The sequence below is a fragment of the Mytilus californianus genome, unplaced genomic scaffold, assembly GCF_021869535.1.
Source record: "Mytilus californianus isolate M0D057914Y unplaced genomic scaffold, xbMytCali1.0.p SCAF_4, whole genome shotgun sequence".
NCBI classification, from domain to species: Eukaryota; Metazoa; Mollusca; class Bivalvia; order Mytilida; family Mytilidae; genus Mytilus; species Mytilus californianus.
The window spans coordinates 26,489,237-26,510,230 of NW_026262690.1; the positions used below are offsets into that span (position 1 = coordinate 26,489,237).

The window sequence follows — 20,994 nt, forward strand, 5'->3', positions numbered from 1 at the left end:
ATTTGTCCGTTTATCCCATGGGTCATAATGATCCTCAAACTAATATTCTTTTGTAATTAGAACAAGTCTTCAATTTTAATTCTTTATTTTTTAGGCAATTTTTCTCCTTTCTTTATTTATTTTGCAAATTATTGTCTAACCTTTATATATTAGCACCCAATTATTATCTATTCTTTTTTTACACATTTTCTCAATTCTGTAAACCATATATATCCAGAACTCAGCTGAAGAGGACAGGAACATTTACTCTTACTACTGTGGATTCATTATTATTCGTTGGACACCCAATTTTTGTGGAGTTCGTGGGTACTGGTGAACCACGAAATTAAATGTTCAACGAATAACAAATTTTCTATAGGCTTGTATGCAGACTTTGCGAAAACCACGAAATTAAATATCCACAAACATGTAAGTTTTCCTTAATCCACGAAAATTGGTACCCACGAAAATAAATGAATCCACAGTATTTAGATCAATCGTGTATTGTCTAGTGATTTGACTCAGATCAAACATACTTACTGTTTGATGTCATATGCATCGTTTTTTAAGCATAACAGCTGTTTTGTTTTAATCTTTATTGAGGAATGAGCTGTCAAATTGACAGCAAACTGGGTTTTCTGTATTTTGAAATGCACTTTCAGGCTTTTTTGACCTGTCACATTCTATGCCCTTTTTCCAATCTATCAAGAACCACAAGTCCTGAACGGAAAAAACGAAAATCACCAATTTATAACTTGACCAGTAACAGCATATAGAATTATTAAGAACATTGGTTGAGCAGTACATAAGTAATTGCATGGAAACGACATAAATTGCCATTTTTCAATCTATCAAGAACCATAACTCATTGACGGCAAAAGTCAAAATCATCAATAACTAACTTGAGTTTCATTTTATCATCAGTAACAACATACATGTATTTAAATTCTAAAAGTATTGGTCAAGTGGTTCATAAGTAATCGCAAGAAAACGACATGAAGTGCCACTTGCCAATAGATCAAGGACCATAACTCCTTAAAGGTAAAAGTGTAAATGGTCAATCTCGAAATTGACCTCAGTAACAATATATTATAATTTGAAAACCATTTGTAGAAGGGTTCATAAGTTATTGAACAGAAACGACAAAGTGCCATTTTCCAATATATCATGGACCATAACTCCTGAACTGTAAAAGGAAAATCGTCAATATTGCAATTGACCTCCAGTTTGTCATTTATTTAGTATCAACATATTAAATATGACTTGCATTGGTTGAATGGTTCATAAGTAATTGCACGGAAACTGTTAGCTGCTGCCTGCCCGCTGTAATTCACCAAATTAATAACTGATGTTCTCCTTTGGAAAACCCAGTTAAAAAGCAAAAGATAACATATTAAACATGTTTTTTGCATGTATTTAAGTCCTTGCAATAACTGCCTTAGTCTTATGCTGATGGTAAACAGAAAGTGGGTGTTTTTACAGATTCAAAAGGTGGTCAAACATTACTACTCATCACTATTAAGCTGCTGACTAAATATGAAGCCATTTTGTTTGGTAGTACATGAGAAAATATCTGTTGGACAAATGGAGGGATGGAAGGACTGAAGTACGTACAAGGCGAATGCAAAATGGCCCTCACTCCTAGAGCAGGGGTCTATTTTATAAAGGAAGAAGTTAAATCATAAGTCGAAGCAAGACAACACCATGATCAAATATAAGAAGACGAAAGATGAACTACATTTCACAAAACAGTTCACAGAAAACTGGATTAAAGCGTGGATGAAGAAAGGTGCTCAGGAGAGAAAGGCAAGCAGTCCCTTCTCAATAAGTGGTGCCGCATGTTGCTTATGTCATGTTAAAATGCAGTGACCAGTAAAGTTTTGGTAATACTAGTAGTCAAACAATTTCCAAAGACAGTAACCCTAACCCTAACCCTAAGACAAATGGAACTTATCCATGGTCATCTGTGATATAGATACTTCAATACATAATGACTACCATAAAACTTTCGAAGAGATTACTTCAAAGTTACCATTTAGATCCATAGGATCCACCAAAGAGGTCCTGAAAGGATTGATTGATTGATCGTTGGTTGCTTAACGTCCAGTTGCAAATATTTCATGCATGTTCAGGAAGATCCTGAAAGGAAAAACAATCCTTAAAATGTTGTATAAAATGCGAGATAAACCGATATATCTCATATGCAGATAATCAATATTTTTATCATACTTACCTATTTACAATTCATATCTCTGAAATTGACAGAACTGTAGTAAATTTGATTGAAAAAAGCAGACAAAAAATTTCACAGACAGCAAGAAAAGAAAATCTGACTGAAAATAAAGATTAAGATATTCATGGCTATCCAAACATAAAGTATTGTTTGCTTTATATTGATTCACAATTACCATTTTTAGAGCTATTCGAAGCTTACATAACTAGAGCTTTCCGCATAGTGGGACTACTAACCCCCTTTCATGCAGTTACTACTGTGAAATTCAATATTGAGGCAATGACGTTTTGAGATTTTTGGCTTTCAGCTATTCATTTCATATAGTCATTGCCTCTGTGTTAGATTGACAAATGGTTACTGATAGGTCAATCTGAAAGAATTATACTGACCCTGGAACAAAGTCTGACGTTCTTATTCTGTTAATTCAGAAAATAAAGGTCAAGGTCAGTAAGATGATTCTACATACCAAGTTTTGTCAATCTAAATATTACGGTACAAAAGTTGTGCACCAAACACAATCAGTCAGACAATGCTTTACTATCATAGGGGTCAAAGGTCAAATTCATGGTCAGAGTGACCTGACTTTGATATACATGTATAACAAACCCCATCCCAAGATGTATCAGCATATCAAGTTTGGTCAACCTATGTTCTATGGAACAAAAGTTATAAGTAGGACACAAATAAGACAAGGTTTAACTATCATAGGGGTCAAAGGTCATAGTGACCTGACTGTTATATGACACACCCCAAGCCCATGTTGCAACTGCATACCAAGTTTCGTAAACCTAAGTTTTAAAGTAAAAAGTTATGAGCCGGAAACAAATTGGACAAGGTTTTACTATCATAGTGGTCAAAGTCAAGGTCAGAGTGATCTAACTTTAGTAAATGACCCACCCCAAGCCTATGATGCAACTGCATACCAAGTTTGATTAACCTAAGCTTTAAAGCACAAAAGTTATGAGCCGGACACGAATTGAATATGGTTTTACTATCATAAAGGACAAATAAATTCAGGGTCACGAATTGAATAAGGTTCTACTATCATAAAGGCCAAAGTCATACTTTTGCCTTTATGACACATCCCCCAGCAAGTTTGGTTATCCTAAGTTTTACGGTACAACAGTTATGCACGGGACAAGAATTGGATAAGGTTTTACTCTCATAGGGGTCAATGTCAAGGTCAGAGCATACTTACTTTGGTTATTTTAAGTTTTACGGTACACAAGTTATTCACCGGACACAAATTAGCCAATGATTTACTATCATAGTGGTCAAAGTTCAAAGTCAAGGTCAGAGTGACATGACTTTGGTATATGGCCCATCCCAAGCCCATGATGCAACTGCATACTAAATTTGGTTATCCTAAGTTTTACAGCACAACAGTTAAGCACTGGACAAGAATTGGACAAGGTTTTCCTACCATAGGGGTCAAAGGTCGAATACAAGGTCAGAGTGACCTGACTTTGGTATGTGACACATCCCCAGCCCATGATGCAACTTCATACCAAGTTTTACGAAACAAAAATTATGCATCGGACACGAAGCGGTACGGACGGACAGACGGACATGGTGCTGCCTATACCCCCCCCCCCCCCCCCTCACACACTTTGTTTGCGGGGAGTATGCTAATTTTACAGAAGACTTCTGGTAATCTGTAAGTTTATGAAGTTGCTTCTAGATATACATTTCTGAAGTCGTTAAGGAGACTTTTATCTCACTGAAGTTGAGCAAATGTGTTTTATTCATATGAACAGTTATATCTCACAGCCAGTGTATACGAGTAATAATGTACTTGAAATTTGTCCTTTATGCCTTCAAACTTCTTGCATTTAAGACAAAACTGCATGTAAAAACTAAAACTTGGATTACTTTTTCATAAAAAATAAAAAATAAACAAAAATAACCCAAATATAATAGTTGATTCGAGGTGAAAACAGATTTTTGGGTAAGGCTGTTGTTACTCATACATAATTTAACGAACAAGTATTGCCATTTTGGTCAAATATTATGACATCACAAATACCATTACTAAACTTTTGTAATCCAAATTTATAATCAATAAAACCTACATAATTTTGCATGAAAAATGTCACTTTTTTTTCAATTTCAGCCGGTATAAACATTAACCCTTTTCATACATTCTCCATTCATACACAATATATGTATAAAGTACTGACATTTCACTCAAATCAATTTAAATTAAAGAAAAAAAAACCGGTAAAGCAACCTCTTTCATGTTATCGTTCCGTATCGTTAAACTCATAAATAGATTAAATTTATGTGTATACGACAACGAGACAGCAACCAAACCACAAAAAAGACATCTATAATTTGACAGCAATAGACAAGTGACTATACCCTATATCAGGCTACAAATCGCAAATTACAAGATATTATATAAAACAATAAATCATTAAATTATGGATCTCGGATGATCAAATGTATCAACCGTGGTCAAACATTGTGCAGATTAAACATATTAACCAGTGATTAAACGGTATCTTAATAACACCTGCAATTATTCTAAACCCTATTCCCACAATTAAGACTAAGAGAAAATTAAGTGATTATTAAGACTTTGTGTAGGATTTTTTTATTGTTTTCTTATAACACATGAGATTAAAGACGTTATCTCAGAGATTTCTGTTGTCCTATAACACCCCACATGAAATTTAGAAAGTCATCCCAGAGATTTCTGTTGTACTATAACACCCACATGAGATTAAGGAAGTTATCTCAGAGATTTCGGTGCCCTCTAAAACCCCACATGAGATTAAGGAAGTTATCTCAGAGATTTCTGTTGTCCTATAAAACCCCACATGAGATTAATGAAGTTATCTCGGAGATTTCTGTTGTCCTATAAAACCCCACATGAGATTAAGGAAGGTATCTCAGAGATTTCGGTGCCCTAGAAAACCCCACATGAGATTAAGGAAGTTATCTCAAAGATTTCTGTTGTTCTACAATACACTACATGAGAATAATGAAGTTATCTTGGAAATTTCTGTTGTCCTATAAAACCCTACATGAGATTAAGAAAACTATCTCGGAGATTTCTGTTGTCCTATAACACCCACATGAGATTAAGGAATTTATCTCAGAGATTTCTGTTTAACAAGGAGACCAACTGTAAACACAACAACTGAAATGAATTCACATCCGGCCATAAAAAGAAACGATGTTATATATGTTCCAGTCACGTCTCTAAGGTACCCTGAAATAAAATAAAAAAAAACAGTTAAGATGATTGATGTTGTCTGATTTTCAGCTTTTGCACATCCGTTTGTTTTCAATTGTAAAAAAAAGTTAGAATGTTTACATTTTCAGACAGAGCGCAATGTATCTATTCAGTGCTGCGGTATTGTATGGTTTACGATACTTTTTGTATGTTAATTTCCAGTTCATTACAGCTCTTTTCATAATGCTAGCAAGACAAAGGTTTGTTTGGATTGCTTGCTTTGTTTGTATCAATGTTTGCTCAAGCATTGTAATTAAAATTGACATCTTAAAAACAACATAAAAAGGCGGATTTAAACTTGTATACATTATATTTAAATTTGATTGGACATTATCAAATAATCAAATTTTCCTATACACAGGTTTAACTCCGCCTACTTATATTGTTTGCAGATGTCAATCTTAATTACAATGCTTGAGCAAACATTGATACAAACCTTTGTCTTGCTAGCATTATGAAAAGAGCTGTAAATTACATTTATGTTATTATTCTAAAACTAAGATTGCAACTCCTTATTTGGTTTTGGTTGATCAGCTAGGCCCTTTTAGTCACATGCCCTAAACGTTTTATTTTGGCTTTTCCCAACTTTTGCTTACTTACAAAACTAATGAAAGTTTTTTTTTCCAGACACACTTGTTGTGTGCAAGGAAGTCCTAGGATTTGTTCTTTTATTAGAAGTATACAAATGTGACTTACCTATAAATGGAGCTGAGCATCCTAACGTTACACCTTGACCTAATACCAAAATTCCCATTGCAGACCTAAAATTATCTATTCCTAGAAAATCGGCCACAACTGATGGAGTCATAGCGAATATACCTCCAGCGCAGAATCCAGCAATAACAGCAAGAAGCACAAAATGCCAATATTCAGTGTACAGAGGTGATAGTGCCAAGCAAACAGTTGTTACGGACAATGTTATTATGATTGACTGGTGGTTTTTTAATATTTTTCTGTCCGTTATAACTCCATTCATTAATCTTCCAGTAAAATCACAAGCATTTACGATTGAGATGAGACTAGCTACTCTTTCTGGACTAACACCATTGTCTTTTGCAAATGGAGCAATGAAAATTATCACATAAGCAGATCCAATGCTACCAAAACAGTAAACGAATAAATATACACACATAAACCAATGATGAAATACAGTACAATCAACAAAGAATTTCAATCTGTTTGCACAATTTAATGTGACAACACTCTCAACAGAAGCACATGACCTGAATTTATCAACTCTCAGTTCCGATAGAGACATGCTTACTATATCACTTTCTCCTAGTACACGTGTGATGTTGGAGTTTGAAATTTGATTAAGAAATTTATTTAATGATCCACTATGTTCTGGTTCTCCTAAATGTTGTGCCGAAAATGAATTTATCTTTAGGCCATTCACTTTATCAATCACTGGATAAGATAAAGATTCACTGTAACTTCGTTCTCGGTCATTATGTACTAGCAATAGCTGATTTGATGTTTTGTCTATGGAGTTTGTAGTCGGTAAATGATAAAGTGAACTTGTTTTCTTAATATCATCATTTGTTTGAACATCCATGAGGATTTCAACATCCTCTGTAGCCTTCAATCGTTTTGGCCTCAACAGTAAAGCAATAGCTACAACATTTAGTTGTATTCCTCCAGTTATTATGGCCCCTCCTCGAAGTCCATATTCTTTTATAAGATACGTATAGATTGGCGGGAAAACAAACCCGCCAAAACTAAACCCAGCTACAACAATGGCTTGAGCTAAATTTCTCCTTTTGACAAAGTAAAGACCGTTCAGATACATTAACGGACCATGACAGAGAGAAAATGCAGTTCCTAAAAATGAAAGACCAGAATATTAACAGCATTAACATAATGTAAACATCAACAAATACCACAAATTAAATACAATATAGGGGGATTTGATTTTGTCACCAAAAATGCAATACATTGAGGTACTGTTGTGATATATAACATTTAAACTGATTTAAGAGCGAACCATGTGCGATATTTGCAATAGGTCCGTGAATTTTTGTTATATAAAATGTAAAAAAAGCTTCAAAGTGAAATCATGTTAGGGAGCTACCATATGATTTTGATGGGAAAATTTTGTCCTGCATTTTTTTTTAGCTGTAATCTCTGTCCTGCCTTTTTATTTATCACTCTATGCGGTCCTGCATTTTTTTTTTAGTTCATCCTGACTTTTTTTTACCTTAATTGTCGTCCTGACTTTTTTTTTTTGCAAATGTCTCATCCTGCCTTTTTTTTACTCAAAACTCCTGTCCTGCCTATTTTTTTCAAATTTCATCCTAGCCCCGCTCCCCCCCCCCCCCCCCAAAAAAAAATATCAAATAGTAGCTCCCTTTAATAGTATCATTTGAATTGCATACGAAATTTTTACCAAATCAATGGCAAAATATTTTTCATGCGCCCGACAACGAAAAAATACAGATCTCAAAATGTTTCATGAAAACTAGTAAAGACATGTACAATTCTTATATAACTTGTTCATTTCGGATATAATCAAATTTTTTGGGGAAATTTCTCTGAAATCTATGACTTATATTAAATGGTTGCCTTATTATGACCAGGACACCTCAAATTACAAGTACTGAGGGGAAGGTATGACTTGCAGTCATTACCAAGGACTTATATACTATATATGGTCAAGGTTTTACAAATCTCTAAGGAAAGATTTTGGATGCAAAAGTGTGTTTTTTCCCCAACTGCAATTGCTCATTAATGTATGATGTTTATTATTTCAGAAAGGTAAATAATCATCATTTACCGACGTCGAAGCCTGAGGTTAACATAATTTTGTTCTGGATTACTGTAACTGCTGAGCACTCTTGGATCGGTACTGATTTCTTTTAGTTTGTTCTTGTATGTTGTGCCGTTACACAACTGTCCAAGATTAAGGGGAGGGTTAAGCGCTCACTAATACGTTTAACCCCAACACATTCTTTATGCATCGATCTGTCCTATAAGTCAGGAGCCTGTTGTTTTGGTTGTCGATGGTTCATGTCTGTCATAATTGGTTGTCGTTAACTATTTTGTTATAAATCAAGCCGTTGGATTTCCCTTTTGAAGTCATTTCAGGGCCTTTTATAACGGACTATACAGTATGGGTTTTTCTCATTGTTGAAAGCCGTTCGGTGACATATATTTGCTTACATCTATGTCAATTGGACTATGATGGATAGTTGTTTGATTGGCAATCCTACAACATTTCCTTATTTTTATATTAGTTTATTTGTAGTTAACTTTTAGTTACAGTCTAAGGTCAAAGTTTTTGGGACATCAACAATTTTGTCAAACCCGTAATAGAATTTTACGAAACATAGACAGATGCTTCTTCGTGCTCAAAAGGTAGTATTTAGGGCAAAGTTTTGAAAATATTATATTTTATTTTCCGTTTTTACTCTCTCTGATAAATGGATTTATTTATTTACAATTAACATTTAACTCCTATAGTCTTGGGTTACAGTTTTTTTGAGACATCAGTATGTTTGTCAAACCTTCATAGAATTTTTTGAAAACTTCGCAAAGAACTTTTACGATTTAGATTTTTCTGAAGACAAATTTAGCAAAAATATTTTTGGTCATTTTCAGTATTTTACTGATTACTGATATATCGACTAAGTTCTTTGCGGTTAACATTTCTATACAATCATTTAGACATAAACAACTTTTTTAAACCTTCAAGGAATGTTATGAAACTTGGATAGAAGCTTCTTCAAGATTGAGAAATAACATCTGAAAATATTTTTATTTTTCCGTATTTTACTGATAAATTAGCAATTTACATTACCGTATTTTCAACGACAGCAACATTTTTTTTGTCGAGAACAGGGAAAATTGAAAATCCAATATAGAAAAAAAAAATGTGTAATGTATACATGATGTTATCACATTAGCTATTATATTCACATTTCTACGTAACAATATAATCGATTTGTATATGTGTAAATTTAATTCAAATTTGGCCAACATTATTTTCTACACTGGGGTTTATACGGATATACCTTTTCTAATGACAATGTTATCATAGTTAATCGTTAAAATGCATGTGACAAAGACTTACATTGCGTCATAATATTATATACGGGCGTTTGCACAATTGGGCAATGTGCGAAGAAAAAGAGACCGAAATCTATCTCGCTGGTATCGTAGCTACGATAAACTTGTGTCGTAGAATTTGGCCGTTTATATGTCGAACAATGATACATCATTTATGTTATCACTATTTTGTAATCTTGACATATTTTCGTTCAAAATGCAAATATTTGCATATTCTGAAGAACATGTTTTATATTAACGGTGATGTGGAAAAAGCGCCCATTTGATTCCCCCAACACCATGCGTTTTGGTCCTTTCAATTTTTTTTTCTATTCGAGCATCACTGATGTGTCTTTTGTAGACGAAACGCGCGTCTGGCGTATAACATTTTAATCCCTAATTTTATGAGTTTATTTGACGTACATTTTCTCCTTGGTATAGAAAGCTCTTTTGACATAGGATTTCATCAAAAAATACTTTGTGCAGAGGTTAACTTTAGAAGCCTATAGTATTTTATCTACAAAACAATAACACCTATAACTGCCACATTCTATAAATTGTCAACTCCTACCAATCATAACACCGTTCGTTATTATGAGTATATGGACTGTTTCAACAAAACTGCATGATATGAAAGCAGCACTTGCCATTAGCCCAGTGACTATGCAAAACTGTCTGGTAGTAAAGTATCTTAAGCCAATAGTCAGCACCGGTAGAGCTGTAAATAGAAAACAAATAATTCATGGTACTATAGCACAACGAACTTTCGTCCAGGAAGTGGGATACAGTATTTGAAGCTAAACTTGGTGTCTGAAAGTTGAAATTTATGTTCAATAGTCCTGGTGATTTCTGAGGAGAAGATTTTTGGAACAGTTTACAGACGGGCGATGGATTGACAAAACACCAAAGGATGATAATAGCATGCGAGCTAAAACTAGTTTCACTCCTTCTCATCTGTCATTGTCTGTCCAAATATTAAAAGCTCGTCATAATTGGTAATTTTTTTCAATACCTTTCTATTTTTGTCATTCGGAACTTTGGTGTTGATGGAAGACCTTTCATCGTCTCTATAAAATATTCACACCTTTTGTCGACTTATAGAGATTTAAAGTTTGACATATTGTATAGACACCTGTGTATTGTTGAAGACTGTATGTTGACCTCTAGATGTATTTTGATTATTTGAGTCGTTGCTGTCTCGTTAAAGTATGTATACCCCACATATCACGCCATGCAAATATAACATGCAAATTAACGGAAACAAAGCGACAGGAATAATTAGTGCTAACATTGACTGATATTTATCGTTGCGAATCAGTGCTACTACTTATAAAACGTGTTGAAACCAATCGCACTGATTTACAAGTATTCCTCACATAAGTGCCGATACTACACTTTTGATACTTACTGAAAAGGCTATATGTACCCTGTAGTACACCAGGTATAACGGCAGTGATTGAAGAACTAGCACCAAACTCCTCTACAAAACCACTGAAGAATACACCAAATCCTTTCATTGTAGATCCAAATACACAAAAAAGTGCAGCCGATCCTTACATAGAACAAAAGAAAAGAAAGTTGCTATACAACCTTAGTACTTTTAAATATTTTGCTCATGGATTAAGATAAATACTTGCCTGAGATAGAGAAAGTTAGGTAGCAATCGAACTTATGATATTAAAGAGCAACTCTTTGTTCAATTGGTTTTGAAAAAAAACAAGCCCCTTAAATTAATAAAGTATCCCCTTTTCTGGAGAGAGTTCACTACAATACCAAAAAAATGTTCTTTTAGAAATCATTTCTTATATTTGTATTGGAGATAGACTTTGGATTTTTGATTTCTGTTATGCTTTATTCGCTCAGTATCACCAGAAGTCACTTACATGGAGAACCCCTTGTAATGGACTGTTGGTATTACTCATAGATTGAGTTGATTTTTATGCAAAACAAAATTAAGCATAGTATTACTAACTGAATGATTGTGATAACAATTGTTCCAGAGCAATAATATCTGGAAAGTAGTGGAGATACAAAACTATTGAAATATTTTTCTCTGAATTTCCGATGTTCAACTAGTATAGTTCTGACACAAACTCGTAGAATGTAGAAATCTCATTTTGTAGTTGTTATGGGAGATAGACCATTGTACATGGATTTCAAATATATATCTATCTCCATTTTTATCAAAAGTGGACATAGAAAATTATAAGACTCGCACGACGATTTGTCTATGTTAGGCCTAGTCGGTTAATATAAGTCGATAGACGTGAAGATGTGTGGTTATTTATTATTATAATTCATAAAAGCCCAAATCCTCAAAATATCCATATAAAAGTAAACAGAAAGATAAGAAACAATATTAGACATTTATCATAAAAGTCCAACGAAGTCGTAAGATATGTTAGCATGGCAAATTTAAAATATAATTTACTTCATAAATAATGTAGAGATTGAAAATATATTAAACATTTTCGAATTTAAGCCTGTTTTCAGATAGTTCCTTCCATTCGCTCTAGATTTAATTGAATGGTGTTTAGTTGTCGTTTCGAAGTACTTGTGAAGAAGGTATATCGCATTACTTTGGTTACAAGTTATGCTAGCAAGTACACTCGTTCTCAATGTGTTCAAAAGTCAATATTATCTGCTCTTTATAGTTTTCATACTTAAAATGATTAAATTTTCATCATTATAATAAATGCATCGTATCTGTTGCATATTTTAGATGTCATTTAGGAAAATAGTCATAAACTTTTACGCTTCGCATGCTATTTATGGTCGAAACATGCATCATTAAACAGTCAAACTGTTAAGCTTAAAAGAAAATAAAAAACAAACAACCATGCACCAGCTGTCATTGTGACTAAATAAACTCATCATAGATACCATAGATACAGGTGGATTAAAATTGTATACGACAGACGCACGTTTCGTCTACAAAAACCTCATCAGTGACGCTCGAATCAAGAGTGTAAATAATTTAAAATTAATTACATTTCAAATTTTAAATTTCATTTATTTTTAAAGCAAAGAGCTTTGTTTCTATAAAAATAAGGAGATGTGGTATGACTGCCAATGAGTACATTATTACATTTGTTTTCAAATAGGCTGTTAGAAATTTCTCAGCGCCAATGAAATATTTGTGTATTTTATAGATTAATGTGTGTGTTAATAAAAAAAAAGTTGAATCAATACTCAGTATGTTGATATGAAAAAAGACCCATCACACTATTACTTCAACAAAATCTGTCATAATAACTTAATAGGATGTTTTCTTTCAGTATGTACTAGAGCTCATTTTAGACCAACTACCCCCACAAGCCTGGGAATCTCGTGGCTAGTCACATATAAGGTGTTATGCTATCTTAGCGATATATGAGGTGCTTATGCTGTCTTGGTCATATATAAGGTGTTTATGCTGTCATAGCCATATATATATATGTGTCGATGCTGTCTTAGCCATATATAAGGTGTGGATGCTGTCTTAGCCATATATAATGTGTTTATGTTGTCTTAGCCATATATAAGATGTTTATGTTGTCTTAGCCATATATAAGGTGTTGGTGCTTTCATAGCCATATATAAGGTGTCGATGCTGTCTTAGTCATAGATAATGTGTTTATGTTGTCTTAGCCATATATAAGGTGTTGGTGCTGTCTTAGCCATATATAATGTGTTTATGTTGTCTTAGTCATATATAAGGTGCTTATGTTGTCTTAGTCATATATAAGGTGTTTATGCTGTCTTAGCCATATATAAGGTATTTATGCTGTCTTAGCCATAGATGAGGTGTTTCAGTTGTCTTAGCCAAAGATAAGGTGCTTATACATTACAACTTGGGATATTTTTAGTCAGAGGTCACATTTTTGTCCTAGCGTCTCAAATATTGCCAAAACCAAACACCATGTTATGCAGGTTAACTAATTATATCTAATGACATAAAACGTTGTTCTTATAAAAGCCCCCATGTTTTCTTAGTCATCGCTTGAAAAATTGCATCGATAAAACGATGATATTCTAAAAATATATAGAATAGTTTTACTCAGATTTGTCATTTGATGGATTTTAAAATTTTTAAGTGAGTTTTGTTTATCATATTTACATAACGTTATATTCTAGGATATAGAAAAATGCTGATATTTACCTGCTAAGACGACCCAGGCCCATCCGCCGTCAACATTTTTATCGTCATGTGATCTTGAACCAAGGTTATTCCCTGTATCGGTTTCGGCTTCAGAACCTTCAGTATATGAATCATTTCCATACTGGTTGACTGTTTTTTCACATGCTGTCATGACGCCCTCTGCATGAAATAAATTCACCTGATAGAAAATCAAAAATGCAAATAAACAATCCGTGCTAGGGGCCGTCTTAAAACTGCTCCGTGTTGAAGGCCTCACTGTGACTTTTAGATGAAATACAGCTGTTCCTTTGCTTTTTGTGTGCTTTTTTCTGTGCATGTACTGATTTTGTGTCATAGATGAATACCCCATATCCATTGTTTTTCTATAACATATCCTTAAATTGATTACTAAATGCAATTTAATTTGTTTTCCTTTCTATAACTTTATCAAATAGACATTGTCTTGTAATACCATTGTGTATAAACACTATATAAAGTGCGCAAATTTGGGCACAACAATGAAATGAATGATTATATTTACATTTATTTCACTTCATTTTCGCTGCACTTGTTATATCCATATCAAACAGTAAAGGTTAACAATAATATCGACCAAGAGGTAATTATATTGTTAATAATACCTCTTATAATGTGTATTTTATCTGCGTTATAGCATTTACACTAAAAAGAAAAAAGTTTTACGTTTTGATTTTCGATAAGTCAAACCGAACGAGGTACGTTTTCATTTTTATCAACTTAAAATTTGTAAAAGAAATCATTTTTTTTTTCACTTTTAAATTAAGATATGTTAAAATAAAGATGAATTGAGTTTGATCTTATAAATAAATACGAAAACGAACAATGTTTCACTTAAAAATTTTATTTAATTTCATTGTTCCTGTTCTGGAGTGGTAATATCAAAACTGGACACATTGTGTATTATCATCTCTACTGTTAACAAACTCAGTTTATTGTTGTTTTAAACATCTGTTTGTTAAGAAATATTATCTGTCCCTTTATCAGCATGAGACAACAGATTTATAGCTCTAATTAACCATTTTATAATTGAGAGAAGATAAGGAATTTCCACTCCGAAGGGTTTAGATGTAAGACTGATTTTGTTGTCTTTCTTTTTCCATTAGTTCTTTCGCATACTTTATCCAAAAACTCTTGTAAACATCATCATCAAAGAGCAATATATATTATTAAGAAAGGTCTGACAAATTATGTGGATATACTTTTCCGTAGGAAGAGTGTTTAGACATTATCCTTTCATGGTAATAAAGATGTAAAGTCATGTATTCAGTCATTTTCGTTATTTTTGTGTAGATGTTGTATTTGAGATCATTGTTTTCTGGGTTTTTTTTTCTACCTGTCTACTATAAATGTCATTTAAGGGCAATAACCAACAAATATAAGTCAGCTGATTGAAGCAAAGATCCTGATTCCACACTTGGCTTACAAAAATCTAACAATGCCCTTTTCTATCATCTGCATTGAAGACCTTTTCAGCATCATCAGGTTTTGTTGTAATAATAGCGTTTTTATAGCTGTCAAATTTTCTCTGTCAGTTATGGTTATCAAGGTATAAGACAATTTAGTCAAAGGCTCGCACTTGCACTTTCAGTCAGTTAAGCTTATAAAAAATTTTACTTTTTCGGCTTCAATATTTATATGTAGAATTAAAAAAGATAACGAACTATGATCCGATTTTCGATTAAAAAACAAAAAGGTTTCGGAACATCATCGTCTTTCTTTATTTTTCATAAACTAGAAAATTAGAGGCAAGAATAGTTCACCGATGTTTAAACCTCACAAACCCATTAAAAAGAAGATATAAATTAAGGTAAAAAAACAAAATTTCAGTGAATCGCATGAACTCCAAAATGAGCGAGACCGGGTGAAGTGTCTATTGCTATGCATCTATCAACATGAAAAAGTGATGCAGACAATTTTTTAAGAAAATATGTTGCTATGTACTTTTTGACAGATTAAATTGGTTAAGTTTCCGAAACAGAATTTCATATCTTAAACTAATTCTTGTATGTAAAATCTTACACGACAAAACTCCTGATTATCTGAAGAAAGTTGTGTGTTCAGAACTCTGAAATTTATGAAAGAAATTTAAGATCCGTCTCAAAAACAATTTGGTAGTTATTCGACCAAACACAAATATAATAAAAAAATCTTTTGCTTACAGTTCTGCAATTCTAAGGAATAACTTACCAACGAACATAAAAACATCAACATCCTTATGTTTATTTAAATCTAAATGCTTCAAATATCTCCATCAAGCCACACAGAGATAAATCATTTAAAATTAACATGCACACTATGAATGATATGAATCTTATGTATACATATGTACTACTTGCTTGTTCTTGTTGTTTATTTGTATGTCTATGTCCTGATTTATACTTACTTTATGAGGGCCCCAAGTAAGATAAATGAATACTAATTGGGTTACCCTCTTTAAATAAAGAATATTTTTATTATTATTATTATGTCACAGGTGGCACTGATATACCTGTTATCAAGTGTAAACATTCATGTTATCTGCATAGATATCTTTATCAGGTTCAATCCACCATTTTCTACATTTGAAAATGCCTGTACCAAGTCAGGAATATGACAGTTGTTGTCCATTCGTTTGATGTGTTTTGTCATTTGATTTTGCCATGTGATTAGGGACTTTCCGATTGAATTTTCCTCGGAGTTCAGTATTTTTGTGATTTTACTTTTTATATGGTATGTAGGATTATAATAATGCAATTCATTCATAAAAATACGTTTTACATCAAACTACTGATACCTTATTTTGTTTTATCGTCTTGATAGCGGAGTGACCACTTAAACCACCATCCCCAGTGATAAAGCAAAATATACAATGTTGGTTTATATTTATCTTTGGATGCACTGTTATCATTCACATACTGACGAACAATTATATACTGAAAAAAAAAAGAAATCAAAGTTCTGAAATATATATCGTTACAAGCTTATATAAATACTTACAGATGAAAACAGAATAAAATAATACAGGAAATCCGCTTGTTATCCTTGGCCTTATAAAATGTACGACAAAAATGCAACATGTAAAATTTACTGTGAATCAATATCAAGATAACTATGTCGACATATTTAAAGTTCAAAGTATCCTGGTATCTATGATGAGTTTATTTACAGAAGTATGTTGACAACAGAGGATGATATTTAATCATGCATGATTCATGCACATTGTTAGGTTAAAACTGCGTCTTTTAGCTGACAGAAAACACAAGGTCATTACGTAATACAACATATATTACTATATCTGGGACACAATATACTTGATTGATTGATCAAACGATCGTGGGAACTTAACCTTTCACATATATTAAGAAAATAGCATTTTAAATAAAATATCCTGTTTTACTAGATTGGTATATTATATATCCTACAATGTTCTAACTCCAAGAATATCATTCAACAGGAACAAGTATAATATGTCACTTAACTAACACGAATTTTTCTGACTGCAAGGCGACAGTATTTGTCCTTGCTAATAAAAAAAATCGTATTGGAATCGAACCCATGCCCAGCAGTATCATAAATGAAGTCAAAATGAAGCTATAATTGTTGATCGGGTCTTGAATACCATATTGTTATTCAATATCTTCTGTTGCCCGGGACATGTTCCTAATTATAAATCTCATTCTAGCCAATCGAATTTTAGCCACATTATACGGTAACCAATCAGAACCGATCTTTGTTAACTAATAATTTCAAGATGGCGTAAATATCGAATGATTGAAAGTAATAGCTTCGGAACGCGATGCGAAGCAATTAAAACCAAAATTGACCTGTAGCAGTCTAGCTCAATCCATCTATGGTCAACTTTGTCTGATGGAGTTTCAACCCCATTGTAATATAATTACAAAATTTAAAATCTACCGACAAATAGTATGATAGTTTAAATCATTCTTGTACCGCAGCTCTGTCTACTGGGTGGTAACCATTGGGAGTGATAGTCCACCAGCTGCACAATCGACACTTGTTTCTTCATTTTTTTTTCGGAGTGATAGTCCACCAGATGCACAAATAAACTCATCATAGATACCAGGATCAACCTTTTATATTTACGCAGACGCGCGTTTCGTCTAAAAAACACTCATCAGTGACGCTCGAATCAAAAAATGTTTAAAAGGCCAAATAGAGTACAAAGTTGAAGAGCATTGAGGACCAAACATTCCTAAAAGTTTTGCCAAATACAGCTAAGGTAATCTATTCCTGAGGTAGAAAAGCCTTAGTTTTTCAAAAATTCAAAGTTTTGTTAACAATCGACACTTGTTTCTTTAATATTTTTCGGAGTGATAGTCAGGCCACCAGCTGCACAATCGACACTTGTTTCTTAAATATTTTTCTGAGTGATAGTCCACAAGCTGCACAACCGACACTTGTTTATTCAATTTTTTCGGAGTGATAGTCCACCAGCTGCTCAATCGACACTTGTTTCTTGAATATTTTTCGGAGTGATAGTCCACCAGCTGCACAATCGACACTTGTTTCTTGAATATATTTCGGAGTGATAGTCCACAAGCTGCACAATCGACACTTGTTTCTTGAATATATTTCGGAGTGAAAGTCCACCAGCTGCACAATCGACACTTGTTTCTTTAATATTTGTCGGAGTGATAGTCCACCAGTTGCACAACCGACACTTGTTTTTTAAATATTTTTCTGAGTGATTGTCCACAAGCTGCACAATCGACACTTATTTATTTAATTTTTTCGGAGTGATAGTCCACCAGCTGCTCAATTGACACTTGTTTCTTGAATATTTTTCGGAGTGATAGTCCACCAGCTGCACAATCGACACTTGTTTCTTGATATTTTTCGGAGTGATAGTCCACCAGCTGCACAGTCGACGATTTTTTCTTAAATATTTTTCTCAGTGATGGTCTACAAGCTGCACAATCGACACTTGTTTATTTAATTTTTTCGGAGTGATAGTCCACCAGCAGCACAATCGACACTTGTTTCTTGAATATTTTTCGGAGTGATAGTCCACCAGCTGCACAATCGACATATTTTTCTTGAATATTTTTCAGAGTGAAAGTCCACCAGCTGCACAATCGACACAATCGACACTTGTTTCTTGAATATTTTTCATCAAGTTCGTTTTAGAAGAAAAGTTTGCAAAGGATCTTGAACTTATTTTGATATTCAGTTTATCATCTTTGATTCTCTTGAATCACCTCATTAAAAACGGTATTTCACATCCTAAATTTTACGGTAATATTGTACTAAAAGCGCGGAAATCACTATGTGATCCGTGTAAACTCATCGAACCTTTAAACAAACTTATTAGTAAAGGTTATATTATTAATGTTATAATACAACCCTTAACATCGATTTTGTCATCAACAAATTAAGACATAACTAAATTTGTATTCTTTTCGAATGGTTTTTGGCATGTATAACTACACACCCACGTTAATTTTCTATTTAGAGATTGCTTTATCTATATATAACATGATACATATTTATTATAAGGTTAAATTCTAACGATCCTACTGCCTGTCGATACTTTTATTTTGGCATTGCACAAGTCATGTCTTCTTTGACTGTCCATGACGTTAAAACACGAAATTCCTTGGGTGTGTTTTAATTGATTTTAGTCTCTGATGCATGATTATTCATTGTTAATTGTTTTTGGCTTTTAGCTAGCTTTCAGTAACTGCGAGTACTCTCAAATCGTACTTTCGTGTTAATTTGACCTGTTGACACAATTTAAATGCATTTCTGTAATTCATATTCGGGGCCCTTTATAGCTTGCTGTTCGGTGTGAGCCAAGGATCCGTGTTGAAGGCCGTACTTTGACCTATAATTGTTAACTTTTTATACATTGTGACTTGGATGGAGAGTTGTCTCATTGGCACTCATATCACATCTTCTTATTTATACTGGTGAGTAAACTACAGCCTATGTTTGTTAAACACGTGTCATATGGCCATAGACTTATTTTTGCACACCATCGGTCAGGTTAAATTTTTCTGTTGTAGTGAATTTATTTTTAGTGAAAATTTCTCTAAAGGTCAACACTATCTGAAATTTTGTTTTCCATACATTATGTTATGTAAGTCAGCCAATTTTAAGTACTTGCATATTTTGTTCACATGTTTATTCTTATTTTTGTAGTGCATTTTGTAAGATGAATTCAGTGCGACAATGTTGAAACTTCATTTATTGCACTTATAAATCTAATTTTCCTCCAGTCAGATTCAGACTTAACTGTTGAGGCACTCTGCCAAAAAAGGCTATACAAATATAGATTCCTTCAATTGGGTAATGCTTTTCCTCGTTTGCTTCATTTAGGTTTACATGATGTCAGGTTACTTGGAGATGATACATCTGAGCATTATTCCATTCATTTCATTATTTAATTGAGGATAACAATGTTACTTGTCATACAAACACACCATTTAAAAAAAAAATATTTTCATACAATTTTTTACCTGCGACACCTCTATGGTGTATGTTCTATATTGGTTAACCGAGATTTTTGCTTTATTACAATCTTGATTCAAGCAGTTTCAGCCCTACAATGTCAGAACTGACTTTTTGTACTTGCAAATTTATATCACTTCCTAAGCGGAATTCGACACAAACTGTTGAGACAATGAAAGACAAACAACACAATGGTCGAAACAATAAAGACAAACCATACAATGGCCGAAACAATAAAGACAAACCATACAATGGCAGAAACAATAAATACAAACCATACAATGGCCGAAACAATAAATACAAACCATACAATGGCCGAAACAATAAAGACAAACCATACAATGGCCGAAACAATAAATACAAACCATACAATGGCCGAAACAATAAAGACAAACCATACAATGGCCGAAACAATAAATACAAACCATACAATGGCCGAAACAATAAAGACACACCATACAATGGCCGAAACAATAAAGACAAACCATACAATGGCCGAAACAATAAAGACAAACCATACAATGGCCGAAACAATAAAGACAAACCATACAATGGCCGAAACAATAAATACAAACAATACAATGGCCGAAACAATAAAGACAAACCATACAATGGCCGAAACAATAAAGGCAAACCATACAATGGCAGAAACAATAAATACAAACAATAAAATGGCCGAAACAATAAAGGTAAACCATACAATGGCAGAAACAATAAAGGCAAACCCTACAACGGCCGAAACAATAAATACAAACCATACAATGGCCGAAACAATAAAGGCAAACCATACAATGGCAGAAACAATAAAGACAAACCATACAATGGCCGAAACAATAAAGGCAAACCATACAATTGCAGAAACAATAAATACAAACAATACAATGGCCG

General features: G+C 33.3%; 1 protein-coding gene across 3 annotated transcripts; it reads right to left on the reverse strand.

Moving 5' to 3' along the window:
• Positions 1-4,074: 4,074 nt before the first annotated feature.
• LOC127737822 (monocarboxylate transporter 12-B-like) lies at positions 4,075-16,875 on the reverse strand. 3 transcript variants are annotated; one of them, XM_052248756.1, is made up of 6 exons: positions 16,633-16,875; positions 13,639-13,797; positions 10,906-11,049; positions 10,069-10,215; positions 6,150-7,274; positions 4,075-5,429 (listed from the first exon to the last, which is right to left on the reverse strand). In XM_052248756.1, exons 2-6 carry the CDS (start codon positions 13,787-13,789, stop codon positions 5,308-5,310), a joined length of 1,689 nt encoding a protein of 562 aa, XP_052104716.1. In that variant the 5' UTR covers positions 13,790-13,797; positions 16,633-16,875; the 3' UTR covers positions 4,075-5,307. The 3 variants fall into 3 exon arrangements, with proteins under 3 accessions (XP_052104716.1, XP_052104717.1, XP_052104718.1); XM_052248758.1 differs by lacking the exon at positions 4,075-5,429 and having other exon boundaries at positions 7,120-7,274; positions 10,145-10,215; XM_052248757.1 differs by lacking the exons at positions 13,639-13,797; positions 16,633-16,875 and having other exon boundaries at positions 10,145-10,215; positions 10,906-10,935.
• Between the last annotated feature and the right edge of the window lie 4,119 nt (positions 16,876-20,994).

Excerpts from the sequence above, each read along its gene's own strand:
- LOC127737822 (XM_052248756.1), bottom strand. The coding sequence starts at position 13,789 with ATGACAGCATGTGAAAAAACAGTCAACCAGTATGGAAATGATTCATAT. Across the intron at positions 7,275-10,068 it reads AACGAACGGTGTTATGATTG|GAACTGCATTTTCTCTCTGT; the intron begins GTAGGAGTTGAC and ends TTTCATTTTTAG. Across the intron at positions 5,430-6,149 it reads ATGCTCAGCTCCATTTATAG|GGTACCTTAGAGACGTGACT; the intron begins GTAAGTCACATT and ends ATTTTATTTCAG.